Source organism: Hemiscyllium ocellatum, chromosome 33, assembly GCF_020745735.1.
Source record: "Hemiscyllium ocellatum isolate sHemOce1 chromosome 33, sHemOce1.pat.X.cur, whole genome shotgun sequence".
Lineage (NCBI taxonomy): Eukaryota > Metazoa > Chordata > Chondrichthyes > Orectolobiformes > Hemiscylliidae > Hemiscyllium > Hemiscyllium ocellatum.
This window is the reverse complement of record NC_083433.1, coordinates 29,104,300-29,123,129: the sequence shown is the minus strand read 5'-3', so window position 1 is coordinate 29,123,129 and position 18,830 is coordinate 29,104,300. Positions and strand designations below refer to the sequence as shown.

At 41.8% G+C, this 18,830-nt stretch overlaps 1 protein-coding gene across 2 annotated transcripts in view; it reads left to right on the top strand.

The window, feature by feature from the left end:
* sgsm3 (small G protein signaling modulator 3) overlaps positions 1-18,830 on the top strand; it is a 184,173-nt gene that overhangs the window by 67,848 nt on the left and 97,495 nt on the right. For both annotated transcript variants that reach the window (XM_060849368.1, XM_060849367.1), the window contains 2 exons: positions 16,283-16,390; positions 16,934-17,077. In XM_060849368.1, the coding sequence (XP_060705351.1) occupies positions 16,283-16,390; positions 16,934-17,077 (252 nt within the window). The remainder of the gene's footprint in view (positions 1-16,282; positions 16,391-16,933; positions 17,078-18,830) is intronic.

Here is an 18,830-nt window from a genome sequence, read left to right as displayed (position 1 = left end):
GGGATTGGGAATAGTGTGCTAACATAGATGGAAGAACTGGTTGGCAGACATGGAACAAAGGGTAGGAATAAGTAGGTCATTTTCCCCGTGACAACCAGTGACTAGTCTGGTATACCGCAGAGATCATTGCCAAGTTTGCGGTGGACACAAAACTGGGTGGGAGGTTGAGCTGTGATGGGGATGCAGTGATGCTTCAGTATGTTTTGGATATGTTGAGTGAGTGGGCAGATATGTGACAAATGAAGAATAATATCAATAACTGTTATCCACTTTAGATACAAAATTGGGAAGGCAGATTATTATCTGATTGATTATGGATTGGGAAAGAGGGAGATTCAGTGAGACTGGGATGATTTTGTACACCAGTCACTGAAAGCAAGCATGCAGCTGAAGCAGGTGGGGAAGAACGCAAATAGTATGTTGGCCTTCATGGCAAGGGATGTTTTGCTGCAATTATACAGGGTTTTGGTGAGATTGCACATGGAGTATTGTATGCAGCTTTTGCCTCCTTATCTGAATGTTCTGTACTGTTTCCTAGGATGGCAGGACTGACATATGAAGAGAGACTGGATCAGTTAGGATTATATTCATTGGAATTCAAAAGAAACCTAAAATATTTTAACAGGATTAGCTAATGAAACTCCTTTGTTTAAAAAAGGAAGGGAGGCAGGAAGTAAGAATGTCCAGGCCACTTAGCTTAATGTCAGTCATGCATGGGAAAATGTTAGAAGCTATTATTAAAGGTGTTAAACAAGGCAATTGGATAAGTTTGAGGTAATCAGGCAAAGCCAACATGATTTTGTCAAAGGGAAACTTAATGGAATTCTTTGAAGATCATCGATATAGAAAAGCAAAACTGGTGCTATAGTTAAAGGTGAACCATGGATGCATCATACATAGTTTTCCAGAATGTGTTTGATAAGATGCCACATCAAAAGTTATTGTGGAAAATAAATGTTCATGCTATAGGGGAATATTAGCATGGGTAGAAAATTGGCTGTTTATCAGGAGCAGAGAGTACAAATAAATGGATCTTTTTCAGGATGGTTGGCTGTCACGAATGGTGAACCTCAGGGTCAGTAAGGCCTCAACTCTAAAATTTGTATAAATTATTTGGATAAAGGGACACAAGGTATGGTTACTAAATTTGCTGATGACACAAAGGGAAGGGATTGAGTTGTGAAAAGAACATGAGATACGTACAAAGGGATATAATTAAGTGACAGGGCAAATATTTGGCAAATATGGGAAAGTGTGAAATTGTCTACTTTGGCTGAAAGAATTAAAGAAGCATAGTATCTATATGGTGAGAAGTTGCGGAGTTCTGAGATGCAGTGAGATCTGGGTGTCTGAGTGTATGAACCACAGAAGGTTATTGGTTAAGATATAGCAGGTGCAGGTATGGCAAGTAATCAGAAAAGCTAATGGAATGCAAAGTTTCATTGCAAGGGGACTTGAATGCAAGAGAAGGGAGGTTATTCTTCAGTTATACAGGGCATTGGTGAGTCCACAGCCAAAGTACTGAGTGCAGTATTGGTCACTGTAATTATAGAAGGATGCTAATACTAACGGTTGAGAAGCAGTTAAAAGGTTTACTAGGTGAATACTTAGCCTAAGCAGATTGTCTTATGAGGAAAGGCTAGATAGGCTTGGCCTGTATCCTCTGAAGTTTGGGAGAGTTAGAGGTGACTTAATTGAAACATAAAGGATCCTGAGCATAGTTGACTAGATGGATATGGAAAGGATGTTTTTTTTTCTTGAGTGTGAATCTAGAACTAAGGATCATAGCTTCAAAGTAAAGTATCACTGCTGAGGAACCATATTTCTCCAATGGGTTGTGTGTGTTTGGAATTCCCTTCCTCAAAAGGACATAGGATCTTTAAATACAGCAAACATTTTATTAACTGGCTCCTAAGAGACAAGGGGTGTACCGGTTGATCAAATATTAAGGTTGATCAAAAGATCTGCATAAGTAATGTAAAAAACTCACTTAATTAATAGAAATAGTGGGCAGCATGGTGGCACAGTGGTTAGCACTGCTGCCTCACAGTGCCAGAGACCCAGGTTCAATTCCCGCCTCGGGCAAGTGTGGAGGAGTTTGCACCTTCTCCCTGTATCTGCTGGGTTTCCTCCAGGTGCTCCGGTTTCCTCCCACAGTCCAAAAATGTGCAGGTTAGGTGAATTGGCCATGCTAAATTGCCCGTAGTGTTAGGTGTAGGGGAATGGGTCTGGTTGGGTTGCTGTTTGGAGGGTCAGTGTGGACTTGTTGGGCGGAAGGGCCTGTTTCCACACTAAGTAATCTAACAAGTAATCTAATATAGTAATCTAATAAACCAAATGTAATGCAGCAGACATACATATCACTGATGTACTTTACTAATAGCATAAATCACTTAAATAATGCAACTTTACCATAAATAAACTTACCCACTCCGAAACTTAAGATTCGCACCCTCTACTGACTCAAGAATTTCGGAGGTCGTGATAATACAGTAAATTTCCGGTATTTCAAGTGTATAGTTTTTGCTGATTTATTGAAAGTGCTAATTTACAAGGTGACTGTTAAAACAAACTTTGCTGTATTTTTAAGACTGGCAGATTGATCCTTGATTACTAAGGGAATAAAAGATTATAGGGGATTTGCAGGAATGTAGAGTTGAGGATGAAAACACATGAGCCATGATGTTATTGAATGTTGAATCAGGTTGAAAGGGCTGCGTGGTCTGCTCTGGTACCTTTAATCATATGATTATACAAGGTAAATGCAGGAAGGATATAGCCGATGACTGGGAAGTCCAAAACCGGAGGTCACAGTTGAAAGGGATGGGGTAGCCATTTAGGACTGAGATGAGAAATTTCAACCTGGAGGGTGGTGATCCAATGGAGTTCTGTGCCACAGAAAGTGGTCGAGGCCAAAATATTAAATGTTTTCAAGAAACAGTTACATAAAGCTCTTGGTGCTAAAAGGATTAAAAGGGCATGGGAAAAAGCAAGATGACAATACAGAGTTGGATGATCAGCCGTGTTCAGGTTGAATGGGAAAGCAAGCTCCAAGAGCTGAAAGGCCTACTCCTCCCGTTTTCTGTGTGTCAGTTCTATTTTTACATTGGAATAGTAGTCCGGAAGTTCTGTGGACATGGGTTGAAGTCATGTCATAGCAGCCACCTGAATTCAGTACAAACTGGAATAAAAGATATTGTCAGAATGGTGATGTGAACCTGTAACCTAACCTATAATGAGAAGAATTTAGTTTGGGAAACTTGATTGATATGACGAGTTGGACTGAAGGATCTGTATGACTTTGACTTTATAAAAATTGAGATCTTAATGTGGACAGGTTTGAGCTGATTACTTATTGGAGGAGTTGCTGAATGTGGTTTGTGAACAGTTTCACTCCTGATGTTTTTATCTGGAGAAGATTGTTACTGAAGTAGCAGAGTACAGTTGAAACAAGAGTGCTTCATGGTTAGAGCTTGCTGTAATGAGTACTATGCTAACAATTCCCCTCGCTCAGGTATTTACGACTGAAAAGTTTCTCCTTGACCTTCTTTGTTCTTGATTTTGCTATCTTGATTAAAAGAGAATCTAAAAGTTGTCTCAAGAAATGGCAGGGAAGGGATCAGTGACCAAAAAGAAGATTTATTCTTGGAGTCAAAGGTCAGAGCTGATGAACTAAATGAATGCTTTGAATTTGTCCTTACCAAAGAAGAAAATGCTACTGAAGCCATAAAGAAGGAAGTGGTAGCTGAGACGCTGTTTGAGATAGAAGTTGATAAAGAAGATGTATTAGAAAGCCACCAGAACCAAATTGAGTATAGTTTGGGATGGGAGTGTGGTGGAACCTGAGAAAGCACAGTCTATAATCTTACAATCCATTTGGAAAAGCGGGTGGTGCCAGAGGGCTGAAGAATTGCAAATGTTACATCTTTGCTTAAAAATAGTTTTTAATAATTACAGATCAGTCAGTTTAATCTCATCAGGAACTCCTTCCACAATTTGTCATCACATTGTTATTTTCTAATCTGCATGAAGATAATTGCAGTCCCCCATTCTCACTCCTCTGCATTGTAGATAACAATGTGGTCTTTTCTACATTGGTGAGATGAAACACACTCTGGTTAACCACTTTACGTAACTCCTCTGCAATTTCTGCAACAATGAGCCTGACCTTCCAGTTGCAGAGTGGGGCTGAAAGTTCTGTCCTCAACATTTTCTGATTAAGCTGGCATTAGAAAGCAGTGATACTCAGTGTCCCAGGACCCCATCCATCTGAATGGATGGAGAATTCAGCAATTCTGGATGTAATTCTGGGAGTACGATTGTGTCAGTCTATTGCTTGGCTGTATGTTGTGTAACTCTATACTTATATATTAATCCTAACTATTAATGAAGAGCCATGATTTGGAGATGCCGATGTTGGACTGGGGTGTACAAAGTTAAAAAATCACACAACACCAGGTGTGCTTTCAATTAAACCTGTTGGACTATAACCTGGTGTTGTGTGATTTTTAAATGAATGAAGAGCAGTTGACTTGGCTAGTACAGGGATACAGACAGGTTAGGTGACTGGTCAAAACTTGATAGCTAAATATAATGGGAAAATGTGAAGTTATGCACTTTGGCAGAAAGAGTAGAGAAGCTGCATATTAAACAAGTGGAGAAAGACTACAGAAAGCTACAGCTCAGGAATTTGGAAGCCCTCGTTCGTGAATTAAGAACAGCTAGCATCCAAGTTCAGCAGATAATAGGGAGGCAAATGGAATATTGGCCTTTCTTTCAAAGGAAATGGAATATAGAAACAGGGAAATCCTGCTAAAACTGTACAAGGTACTTGTCTGACCAAGGTTGGAATACTGAGAAGAGTTTTGGCCACTTGTCGAAATAAAAAGCAAGGGAAGAAACTCCTGAACAGGAATAATTTATTGGGCCCCGAACAGTACCTCCGATGTAGGTCATTGTATAAACCAGAAAATAATGAGGGCTTGGCAAAGGGCATGACAGTAATTACGGGTGATTTGAACGTGCATATTGATTAGATTAATCTATTTGGCAAGGATATCCTTGAAGAAAGGTTCAGAGTATGAGAGTGTGTTTCTTACAGCAACATGCCATGGAGCCAAACAGAGAACTGGCTACTTAAGATTTGGTATTATGTAACAAAGAAGGATTGATAAGTGATCTTAGAGTTGTAGAGTCATAGAGATGTACATCATGGAAACAGACCCTTCGATCCAACCCGTCCATGCTGACCAGATATTCCAATCCAATCTAGTTCCCACCTGCCAGCACCTGGCCCATATCACTCCAAACCCTTCCTATTCATATACCCATCCAATTGCCTTTTAAACGTTGCAATTGTACTTGTAGGTCTCTTTTATATCTTTTCCCTCTCACCCTAAACCTATGCCCTCTAGTTCTGGACTCCCTGACCCCAGGGAAAAGACTTTGCCTATTTACCCTATCCATGCCTCTCATTATTTTGTAAACCTCTATAAGGTCACCCCTCAGCCTCCGACGCTGCAGGGAAAATAGCCCCAGTCTGTTCAGCTTCTCCCTGTAGCTCAAATCCTCCAACCCTGGCAGCATCCTTGTAAATCTTTTCTGAACCCTTTCAAGTTTCACAACACCTTTGCGATAGGAAGGAGATCAGAATTGCACGCAATATTCCAACAGTGGCCCAACCAATGTCCTGTATATTCGCAATATGACCTCCCAACTCCTGTAATCAATGCTCTGACCAATAAAGGAAAGCATACTGAACACCTTCTTCACTATCCGGTCTACCTGCAACTCCACTTTCAAGGAGCTATAAACCTGCACTCCAAGGTCTCTTTGTTCAGCAACACTCCCTAGGACCTTACCATTAAGTGTATAAGTCCTGCTCAGATTTGCTTTCCCGAAATGCAGCACCTCACATTTATCTGAATTAAACTCCATCTGCCACTTCTTAGCCCATTGGCCCATCTGGCCAAAATCCTGTTGTAATCTGAGGTAACCCTCTTCGCTGTCCACTACACCTCCAATTTTGGTGTCATCTGCAAACTTACTAACTGTACCTCTTTATGCTCACATCCAAATCATTTATATAAATGACAAAATGTAGAGGGTCCAGCACCGATCCTTGTGGCACTCCACTGGTCACAGGCCTCCAGTCTGAAAAACAACCCTCCACCACCACCACCCTCTGTCTTCTACCTTTGAGCCAGTTCTGTATCCAAGTGGCTAGTTCCTTCTGTATTCCATGAGATCTAACCTTGCTAATCAGTCTCCCATGAGGAACCTCATTGAATGCCTTACTGAAGTCCATATAGATCGCATCTGCTTCTCTGCCCTCATCAATCCTCTTTGTTGCTGCCTCAAAAAACTCAATCAAGTTTGTGAGACATGATTTCAAGCACAAAGCCATGTTGACTATCTCTAATCAGTCCTTGACTTTCCAAAACCATGTACATCCTGTCCCTCAGGATTCCCTCCAACAACTTGACCACCACCGAGGTCAGGCTCACTGGTCTATAGTTCCCTGGCTTGTTCTTACCACTCTTTTTAAACAGTGGCACCATGTTAGTCAACCTCCAGTCTTCTGGCACCTCACCTATGACTATTGATGATACAAGTATCTCATCAAGAGGCCCAGCGATCACTTCTCCAGCTTCCCACAGAGTTCTCGGGTACACCTGATCAGGTCCTGGGGATTTATCCACTTTTAACCGTTTAAAGACATCCAGCACTTCCTCCTCTGTAATCTGAACATTTTGCAAGATGTCACCATCTATTTCCCTACACTCTGTATCTTCCATATCCTTTTCCACGGTAAATACTAAATGAATATTTTGCATCAGTGTCTTCCCCCATTTTCTGCGGCTTCACACAAAGGCTACCTTGGTGATCTTTGACGGGCCCTGTTCTCTCCCTAGTTACCCTTTTGTCCTTAATGTATTTGTAAACACTCTTTGGATTCTCCTTAATTCTATTTGCCAAAGCTATCTCATGTCCCCTTTTTGCTCTCCTGATTTCCCTCTTAAGTATACTCCTACTTCTTTTATACTCTTCTACTGATTCACAAAGGGTTCACTTGATCTATCCTGTCTATACTTTACATATGCTTCCTTCTTTTTCTTAACCAAACCCTCAATTTCTTTAGTCATCCAGCATTCCCTATAGTTACCAGCCTTCCCTTTCACCCTGACAGGAATATACTTTCTCTGGATTCTCGTTATCTCATTTCTGAAGGCTTCCCATTTTCCAGCTGTCCCTTTACCTGCAAACATCTGCCCCCAATCAGCTTTTGAAAGTTCTTGCCTGATCCCGTCAAAATTGGCCTTTCTCCAATTTAGAACTTCAACTTTTAGATCTGGTCTATCCTTTTCCATTATTATTATTTTAAATCTAATAGAATTATGGTCACTGGCCCCAAAGTGCTCCCCCACTGACAACTCAGTCACATGCCCTGCCTTATTTCCCAAGAGTAGGTCAAGTTTTGCACCATCTCTAGTAGGTACATTCACATACTGAATCAGAAAATTTTCTTGTGTACACTTAACAAATTCCTCTCCATCTAAACCCTTAGCACTATGGCAGTCCAGTCAATTTTTAGGAAAGTTAAAATCCCCTACATAACCACCCCTATCTTTGTTACAGATAGCTGAGGTCTCCTTTCAAGTTTGTTTCTCAATTTCCCTCTATTAGGAGGTCTATAACACAATCCCAATAAGGTGATCACCCCTTTCTTATTTCTTAGTTCCACCCAAATAACTTCCCTGTGGAGTCCCAACAGTCTAGAGTTTCAAATTTAGATAAACGAGTGAAGACAGAGTCGCATACGAGAGTTTTACCGTTAGTTAATTGTAAAGGCCGAGGACAGAGATGGCCCAAGTGGACTGAGCAAAAATATCACAGGGCAGGGCGGTTGAAGAATAGTAACAAATGTTTAGGGAGAAAATAACTCCATCTCTAAGTACATTCCTGAGAGGAAGAGGAATTGTAAAAAGGTGAAAATCTTCCATGGATTAACAAGAAAGCCAACGATAACAGAAAGGCAAAACAAAGGGCATATCATACTGAAAACATCAGTGGTATTCTGGTGGATTGGGAGATCTTGAAACATTGGTTAAAAGTCACACAATACCAGGCTATAGTCAAACAGGTTAATTTGAAACTACAAGCTTTTGGAGCGCTGCTCTGTTGTGAGGTAGCTAGTGGGGCAGAATCATAGGAAACATCAGCAAAGAGTTACTGAAAGCAAAACTACTAAGATGAAATATGAACGAAAGCTTGCAGAAAGCATAAGTAGATATCAAAAGCTTATATAAGTTTATAAAAAGGAAGAGAATAGTGCAAGTAAATGTTGGCTCTTTAGAGGATGAAAACGGTGTGGTATAATGGGAAAATCTGAAATGGCAGATGCACAAAACCAATATTTTGTCTCGGTTTTCACAATGAAGAATTTCTTTGCAAAAACTTGGGAAGAGGAACTTGGTGAAATTACTATAATTAGAGAGAAGGTATGAACTAAACTGATGGGATTAATGGCAGGTAGGTCCCCAAGCACTTTGTAAAAGGCCTACTGGAAGCATAAATAGATCATGTTCGTTGGCTCTCCTTGGTCTTTTTTTTAAAGATATTTTTATTAGAAATTTAATATTTTGACAGATTTACAAAAATAAACAGAACTTTCAAGCACAAACATTAATATAAAAATAGATCTTAAGCTCTCCTTGGTCTAACTTGTTTGTTACCTCCTCAAAGAATTCTAACAGATTTGTCAGACGTGTCCTCCACTTGACAAAGCCACACTGACTCTGCTCCATTTTACTATGTAATTGTATGTACTCCACAACCTCATCCTTAATAGTAGATGCTATTGGCCTATAGTTTCCCATCTTCTGCTTCCCGTTCTTCTTGAACAGTGTGTTCCATTAGTCATTTTCCAGTCCTCTGGGACCTTCCTTGATTCCAGTGATTCCTAAAAGATCACTACCAATGCTCTACCATCTCCTTAGCTGTCTCCTTCAGAACTCTGGGGTGTACTCCATTTGGTCCAAGTGATTTATCCATTTTCAAACCTTTCAGCTTCCCCAGCACCACCTTATTGATGGCCACTATTGATGGACTCTCTGGTATGCTGCTGTTGTCTTCCACTGTAAGAACTGATGCAAAGTACCTCTTCAGTTACTCTGCCATTTCTTTGTTCCCTATTACTATTTCTCCAGCCTCATTTTCCAGTGATCCAATGTCCACTCCTACTCTTTATTTATCTATAAAACTTGAGCAATCATCTTTTTTATTACTAGGTTATTTTATGCTCGTGTTTCATCTTCTCCCCTCCATGGCTTTTTGTTTTGTTATCCTCCACTGGTTTTTAAAGGCTTCCCAATCCTTTGGCTTCCCACTAATCTTCACTACATTGTATGCTTTTGCCTTTGTATGGTCCCTGATTTCCCTTGTCAGCCTTGGTTGCCTCATCATCCCCTTAGTGTGTAGCCTTTTTCTTGGGGTGAAGATTGGCTGTGCTTCCCCAGAAATTTCTGCCATTGCTGCTCCAATGTTTTTCTAGCTAAGATCTCCTTCCAATCAACTGTGGCCGCCTGCACCCTCCTGTTTTTGTAGTTATCTTTATTCAGTTGTAATGCCATTACATCTAATCCCCTTCAAACTGCTGGGTTAATTTTATCATTTTTGAGAAGATTTGTAGCTCAGGATGAGGTTCAGGTTGTAAGTTTGCTCGCTGAGCTGGAAGGTTTGTTTTCAGACATTTTGTCACCATGCCAGGTAACATCAGTGAGCCTCCAGTGAAACGCTGGTATTCTGTCCCACTTTCTCTGTTTATGTGCCTTCATCTGTCAAGGTGGTTGATAGCAATGATATCAAACTTACAACCTAATTCTATCATTGCCTCATAGCCTTTCCTTCACCTTAAGCTCCTTAATCAAGTCTGACTCATTGCAAATCACCAAATCCAAAATTGCCTGTTCCCTGCTGGGATCTACCACAAACTGTCAAAGACAGTATCACAGCAGTGGAATGGACGATGGAAGAGGACTTGCCATCTGAGGTAGTTTGGGCTGAGGTTAGAAATAGGAAAGGTGAGGTCACCCTGTTAGGTGTTTTCTACAGGCCTCCTAATAGTCCTAGAGAAGTAGAGGATAATATTGCGAGGATGATTCAGGAAAAGAGTGAAGGTAGCAGGGTGGTTGTTATGGGGGACTTTAACTTCCCAGATATTGACTGGGAGAGCTATAGCTCGAGTTCATTAGATGGGTCGGTGTTTGTACAATGTGTGCAGGAGGGTTTCCTGACACAATATGTCGACAGGCCAACAAGAGGGGAGGCTATATTGGATTTGGTTCTAGGTAATGAACCAGGCCAGGTGTTAGACTTGGAGGTAGGTGAGCACTTCGGGGACAGTGACCACAACTCGGTGACTTTTACTTTAGTGATGGAGAGGGATAATCGTGCGCCGCAGGGCAAGAGCTATAGCTGGGGGCAGGGAAATTATGATGCAGTGAGGCATGACTTGGGATGTGTGGATTGGAAAAACAGGCTTCAAGAGAAGAACACTAATGAGATGTGGGGATTGTTCAAGGAGCAGCTACTGCGTGTCCTCGATAGGTATGTACCAGTCAGGCATGGTGTAAAGGGCCTTGTGAGGCAGCCGTGGTTTAGTAAGGAATTGGAGTCCCTTGTGAAAGGGAAGAAGGCGGCATATGTAAAGATGAGGCATGAAGGTTCAGTTGGGGCGATTGAGAGTTATAAGGTAGCCAGGAAGGAGCTAAAGAGGGAGCTAAGAGAAGCGAGAAGGGGACATGAAAAGTCTTTAGCTGGTAGGATTAGGGAAAACCCAAAGGCTTTCTATAGGTATGTCAAGAATAAAAGGATGACTAGGGTAGGTATCGGTCCAGTCAAGGATAGTAGTGGGAAGTTGTGTGTGGAGGCGGAGGAGATTGGAGAGACATTAAATCAGTACTTTTCATCAGTATTCACTCAGGAACAGGACACTGTTGCTGATGTGAATATGGAATCACAAATAATTAGAATGGATGCCCTGGAAATATGCAGGGAGGAGGTTTTGGGAATATTGGAAAGGATGAATATAGATAAGTCTCCTGGGCCTGATGGCATTTACCCCAGGATCCTATGGGAAGCTAGGGAGGAGATAGCAGAGCCATTGGCCTGGATTTTTATGTCGTCATTGTCTACGGGAATAGTACCAGAGGACTGGAGGATAGCGAATGTGGTCCCATTGTTCAAGAAAGGGAGTAGGGATAGCCCTAGTAACTATAGGCCAGTGAGTCTGACTTCAGTGGTGGGCAAAGTCTTAGAGAGAATGGTAAGGGATAAGATTTATGAACATCTGGGTAGGAATAACGTGATCAGGGATAGCCAGCATGGTTTTGTGAAGGGCAGGTCGTGCCTCACAAACCTTATTGAGTTCTTTGAGAAGGTGACTAAGGAAGTGGACGAGGGTAAAGCAGTAGATGTTGTGTATATGGATTTTAGTAAGGCGTTCGATAAGGTTCCCCCTGGTAGGCTAATGCTAAAACTTCGGAGGTATGGCATTGAGGATACATTAGAGGTTTGGATTAGGAATTGGCTGGCTGGAAGGAGACAGAGGGTAGTAGTTGATGGATTATGTTCATCTTGGAGCGCAGTTACTAGCGGTGTACCACAAGGATCTGTTTTGGGACCATTGCTTTTTGTTATATTTATAAATGATCTAGAGGAAGGACTTGAAAGCTGGGTAAGCAAGTTTGCGGATGACACAAAAGTCGGTGGAGTTGTGGATAGTGAGGAAGGAAGTGGTAGGTTACAGCGGGATATAGATAAGTTGCAGAGCTGGGCGGAAATGTGGCAAATGGAATTCAATGTAGCTAAGTGCGAAGTCGTTCACTTTGGTAGGAATAACAAGATGATGGATTACTGGGCTAATGGTAGGCTACTTGGTAGTGTGGATGAGCAGAGGGATTTTGGTGTCTATGTACACAGATCTCTGAAAGTTGCCACCCAGGTAAATAGTGCTGTGAGGAAGGCATATGGTGTACTGGGCTTTATTGGCAGAGGAATTGAGTTCCGGAGTCCTGAGGTCATGTTGCAGTTGTATAAGACTCTGGTGAGGCCTCATCTGGAGTATTGTGTGCAGTTTTGGCCGCCATACTATAGGAAGGATGTGGAAGCTTTAGAACGAGTGCAGAGGAGGTTTACCAGGATGTTGCCTGGAATGGTAGGAAAATCTTATGAGGAAAGGCTGAGGCACTTGGGGCTGTTCTCATTGGAGAAGAGAAGGTTTAGGGGAGATCTTATAGAAGTGTATAAGATGATTAGGGGTTAGATAGGGTAGATACTAAGAACCTTTTACCGCTAATGGAGTCAGGTGTTACTAGGGGACATAGCTTTAAATTAAGGGGTGGTAGGTATAGGACAGATGTTAGGGGTAGATTCTTCACACAGCGGGTTGTGAGTTCATGGAATGCCCTGCCCGTATCAGTGGTGAACTCTCCTTCTTTATGGTCATTTTAAGCGGGCATTGGATAGGCATTTGGAAGTTATTGGGCTAGTATAGGTTAGGTAGGATTCGGTCGGCGCAACATCGAGGGCCGAAGGGCCTGTACTGCGCTGTATCCTTCTATGTTCTATGTTCTAAATTGCTCCAGAAAAAAGACCTCATGATACTCCATGAATTCCTCTTCTTAAGAGCTGCTAAGTCCCACTTGATCATTATAAGAGTGCCTTTTTTACATGCCTTTCGACCTGCTAGTTAGCTTTCTTCCCCATACCCTGACGACTGCTATGAGGCCTGTACACAACTCTCATCAGGAGTTTTTTGTCTTTGTTGTTCGTCAACTCTACCCACACAGATTCTGTGCCTTCCAATTCTATATCACTTTTTGCTTTCGATTTATTTTCATTTCTTATTAACAATGCAACTCTTCCCCCTCTGCCCACCTCCCTGTCCTTTTGATAGGATGTACATAATTGGATGTTAATTTCTCACCTTAATCCCCTTGCAGCCACATTTCTGTAATACCCACAGCATTGTATTTCCAATTCCAATTTGTGCTACAAGCTCATTTACTTTAGTCCTGTGTTGAGCATGACCCTTTCCATACTCTGTCTTGTTACTACTTCTGGAAACGTTAAAGAACCTGTGATGGAGTCCCGTCCTGCCCTGGTGAACCTTCACTGGACTCATTAATGTATATTTGAACAACTGTTAGAATAATTCAGGAACCTTCAAGATTATCATTGTCATATTTATCCAGACTTTGTTAGATTTGTTTAATTCCTTTAACAGTTTTGTTAACTGCATTGACCCAGCCTCTTGATGCCATATTCAACGCTGTTTAGACTGGATTATCAGTGACATACAGTTAGCACTAAAGGATGTGGAGGCTTTGGAGAGGGTACAGAAGAGGTTGACCAGGATGCTGCCCGGATTAGAGGGTATGAGCTGTCAGGCAAGGCTAGAAGAACTGAGGTTGTTTTCTCTTGTGCAGCGGAGGCTGAGGGGAGACTTGATTGAAGGCTATAAAATTATGAAATGCATAGATAATGTTAACAGTCAGAATCTTTTCCCCAGAATTGAAATATCTAATCCTCGGGGGGGGCATGCATTTAAGGTGAGAGGGGGAAAGTTCGAAGGAGACCTGAGGAGCAAATTGTTTACACAGAGAGTGGTAGGAGTTTAGAACACACTGCCAGGGTGCTCGGTGAGGCAGATGGAATAAAGGCATTTAAGGGACTGTTAGATAAGCACATGAATATGCAAGGAATGGAGGGTTATGAACCAAGGGCAGGCAGAAGGGTTTGTTTTATTTGGCGTCATGTTCAGTATAACATTGTGGGCCGATGGGCTCGTTCCTGTGCTGTGCTGTTCAATGTTCTATGTAGTACCAGCGTGCTCCTATGTGAACCATCAAAGTCTGTCCACGTGTTTATTGATCTTGAATAGCATCAGGTCTAGGTCGTAAGTCATAGTCCTACAGCTACCTGAACTGCTGTGACCTGCTCCTCGGATGCTGCCTGAAGTGCTGTGCTTTTCCAGCACCACTCTAATTTAGAATCTGGTTTCCAGCATCTGCTGTCCTTATTTTTACCATAGAGTCATACAGCACAGAAAAGGCCCTTTGGCCCATTGTGTTTTCACCCAAAATCCACATGTACAGTTTGTAGCACTGTTGGGAAATAGGGATCTGCAGTGGAAACCTGGGAAAACTGATAGTTCTCAGCATTCTTGTTCCAGAAAATACAGTAATTGTCACACTGAGATCAGCTAGTTCAACATAGCAAATGTGGGACTTTATGTCAGTCCCACAGCAAATTGTCTATCTTCTGAGACTTTGAGGATCTCCTTCCCTTTCTTCATTTAGTTTCCTCTCTGGCATTCATTGTTAACACAACTACAGAGAAAATGCAGCACATAAATAGACTGTCCAGTAAAAGCAATCCATTTGTGGTCCACATTGGCACATCTTTCTATCTCTTGATTCACTTCTCTCTCCAATAATTATCCAGATTCCCCTTAAATCCACGTATATTGTTCACCTCAGCTACTTCCTGTAGTAATGAGCAGCACTCCTTCTAATTTTATTATTGGCTTTGTGGCCTGTGCACTGCAGTGGTTTCTGGAATCAGAAGTCAGTGTCAAAATTGGCATGTCGATGACGATCGCAATGTACGGAACATTGGAGCTTAGAGGCAGCATTGGTAGTGAGTACCACATTCTTATTAGTTTCTGGGTAAAGAAGTTTCTTTTGAATTCTCTACAAAATATTTTAGGGCAGAATCTGAATAACCTGGGCCAAGGCACAAAATCTGGCAGAATCACAAGGGATTCAAGACACCTCTCAATGTCAGAAACATCAGAGTTCCACTCATCAAGATGAGATTCTTGCCAGGGATTAGTGAGAGATGTTGTCACCCTCATTAACTGCAAAGCTTGCCTCATCTATCATACCATAAGGTGGATAGAAACTAGATGCTGAGAATTCTTGACAAGAAAGCCTGAGTTCCTCTGCTCTGCAGTCTTGGACATCAAGCACCAATATTTCGGGGAATGCTCCAGGGCTCTGACCATGCACATAGTTCGTAGGTGTTGTTATCTTACATGTGCCAGCCCCTCTCCACCTTCATGGAACATCTGTCCGCTTAGTCGAAGCCTCTGTAACTTCAGTTCTATAGTTTGCAGTGCACCTGCAACTATCATTAGAATGCTACTCTAAGGGCATTTCGTGTACAAGGGCAGGCTGGAACAGATTACATTTCCAGGCTGCTAGTTCACTTTTAGTTCTCATTAAACCAGTGATCACTCACTTGATGTCTCCCTGGGTGCTCACAGTATTTCTGTCTTGCCTTGACATTTTGTGCTTTGATCCCCTCAGCTACAGTCTGTGTGAGCCACTCATCCATCTTTTTTTCAAATTTAAAAAAGACACTCGGGGAGTTCAAAGCTGTTTACCAACTGCTGCTTGAAATGGCAGTACGTATCAGGGGCTGAATCGTCATCCTCTGCTTCGTACTATTCTGAGATGCCATTCTATTTGCTGCTGTTTATTTCCCATTACTAGATCCTGTAGTGAATGCTTCCTTGGACAGCTTCCATATTTTCCCAATTTTTCATCCCTCTTCTTAATTTTCATTGTTAGGTGGCCATTAGGAAGCCTCTTTCAAAGTGATTGATTCTTTATTATCATTCTCCGAATGGATCCTGCTTCTGCCTTATAGATGGCTATTACATTCAACTTCAAAATTTCCAAGTTATCCTACTTTGCCCTTTCCTACTGTATCTTTGCTAAACAATACATCCTGCCCTGAATTTTCTGGAACCAGTCTCAGTAATCTACACTGCACCTGGTTGTTGGCAATGTACTATTGCCTCCAGCCCTCCCTCCAGTTTAATGACAAGCATTATACGCATGATTGTCCTGCCAGTTTCCACTCCTTTTTCACAGTAGTTCCTTATTTCTTGAAACCATCCTTAAGCTCCTGTTGAACAACAGTGAATTTCCTGGCCATTTATATCCTACCCTAGGCTGCCTGATGTGCTCCTTTTCTGTTTCTGTAAGTTTTCCTGATGAAGGGCTCTTGCCCGAAACGTCGAATTTCCTGTTCCTTGGATGCTGCCTAACCTGCTGTGCTTTAACCAGCAACATATTTTCAGCTTCTGTAAGTTTTAGGCTTGTTTAGTTTCTTGTAGGTCCCACTACAAGTCCAACCTATTTAAAGCCTTTAAGGCCTCTTGCTCTGTGCTAATTCTTTTCTCTTATTTTGCTGGCATTCTTTTCACTAGATCTGGATGCGATTGTCAGGCGCTCTGCAGAAAAAGCGGAATACGGAAACCTCATACCGTGACATTGCCAAAAACAGCTCCAATGATGGGACTGTTGCAGCCAAACAGGTGAGGTGAATGAGGCCATTACAAAATGTCTTACATTTATATAATATCTATAACATTGAGGAGGAGGCGTAGTGCAATAAAAATGTATACCAAAGTGTAGATGGAGATGGTAGGAGAGATGACCAAGAGCTTTGTCATGAAGGTGGATTTTAAGGAGGGTCTTGCAGCAGGAGAGACAGAAAGCTAATGAAAGAAGGTTGGGATGAGAGTTCCAACTGATGAAAAGCCTAGCAGTGGTGCAGTGAATAGTGGGCATTTCGAGACCGAAGAGTTCTGGAAAGGACAATAAAGCTGCCACGTGCTCTTTTCGACAGTAAGTGTTTAAATTGGTAGGGGAGCAGAAAGACCAGGAGGTACTGATACAAACATTACCAAAAGTAGTGATGCAAGTTTTTTAAAAAAACATTAAAAAAGCAAACAAAGTACTGCAAATGGAATCTACCAATTTTGTGTGGGAACGATTTTTGTGGCAGCATTGATGGTTGACTGCCTAGAACAGGTTAGTATTTGGGAGTCAAATTGCCAATTTCTGTTCTGTTTCAGATTGAGAAAGACCTACTGCGTACAATGCCAAGTAACACTTGCTTCTCCAACATAAACAGTGTTGGCATTCCAAGATTACGAAGAATCCTACGTGGGCTGGCATGGCTATACCCAGAGATTGGATACTGTCAAGGGACCGGAATGGTACAGACTTTATTTAAAACATATTCTTCTTTGTTCTTCATTCCTTGAAACTCTTATTAGATGAGAGAAGACAATTGGATTCATCAAAGCCCTTCAAATGCAGCCTCATGCTCCAGTCCTTTAGATAGTTCTGTTCCATAATGAACTCGAAATTTTGCAGGGAATTTGAATCAAATGTGTCTTCAACCTTAACATTTCGAAAAGAATTAAGTCAAGAATTATTTTTATGTCTAGTTTGTGAAGTGTATCAACTGCCTTCAGCAATTCAGATTATAGTTAACTAGCTAACCCAAGTCTGATGCTTTACTGAATGGATCAGTGGAAGCGAGAGAGATAAGTTTCCAAAGCTTGTCATCTTGGACTAATTAAGACAAATGTCAGAATGATAAATTATAAATTATCACAGCAACTCATACCACAGGAGGAACGAGATGAGTTGGCTAGTTGACTCTGTTTGATTGAGGCAAATCAATGGAGAACTGTAGAGTCATACAGTGCAGAAAAGGCCCTTCCACTCACTAGTTTCCAACAACAATAGCTGCCACTAAAGGTGTGCTAATCGCAATTTTCTGCACTTGTTCCATGTCCTAGAATGATATGATACATCAGGTACTCGTCCAAATGTTTTTAAAAATTGTAAGATTTCCGGTTGCCACTACCTTCCCAAGCCATGCAACCCAGATTCCCACCACCCTGTAAGTGAAAACATTTTTTCTCAGATTCCCTCTGAATTCCCTGCCCCTTACTCTTATAGTATGACCCTTCAACCAAGGGGAACAGCTGCTCCCTGTTCATGCTATCCATACCCCTCTTATACACCTCAATCATGTCCCCCTTCAGTTTTCCCTGCTGTAAAGAAAACAATCCAATCCTTTCTAGTCTCTCCTTATAACCCAATTTCTGCAACCCAGGCAAATCTTAGTGAAGCTCCTTTGTACCTGCTCTAGTGCTATCACATTCCTCCTGTAGTGACCTGACCAGAACTGCAGACAATATTCCAGCTGTGGCCCAATCAATGATCTGTATAACTCCAATATTACCTTCTTGCTTTTATGCTCTCTGCCACAACTGATGAAACCAAGTGACTTAGATACCATCTTAACTGTCCAATTCATGTGCTTTCCTGACTTCTGGGATTTGTGAATAATTACCCCAAGGTTCCTCTGAGTTATCCAGTATCCTGCTGTTGTTGTGGTTCTGTTCGCCGAGCTGGGAGTTTCTGTTGCAAACGTTTCGTCCCCTTTCTAGATGACATCCTCAGTGCTTGGGAGCCTCCTGTGAAGCGCTTCTGTGATCTTTCTTCCGGCATTTATCCAGAAACATCACAGAAGCGCTTCACAGGAGGCTCCCAAGCACTGAGGATGTCACCTAGAAAGGGGATGAAACGTTTGCAACACAAATTCCCAGCTCAGCGAACAGAACCACAACAACGAGCACCCGAGCTACAAATCTTCTCCCAAACTTTGAGTATCCTGCTGTTCTTTATATACTCCCTCACCTTGTTTCTTCTTCCAAAGTGTCACTTATCAAGTTTAACTACCATCTACCACTGCTCAGCCCATCTGATCAATCCATCTTGATCTTTCTATAGCCTACAACCATCTTCTTCACTATTAACCTCCCTATCAATCTTGCTGCCTTCTGCAAACTTGTTGAACATTCCCCCCCATGTTTTCATCTAGATCATTTATGTATATAATAAACAATAAGGATCCCAGCACTGATTCTTGTAGCACATTACTGGATACTGGCC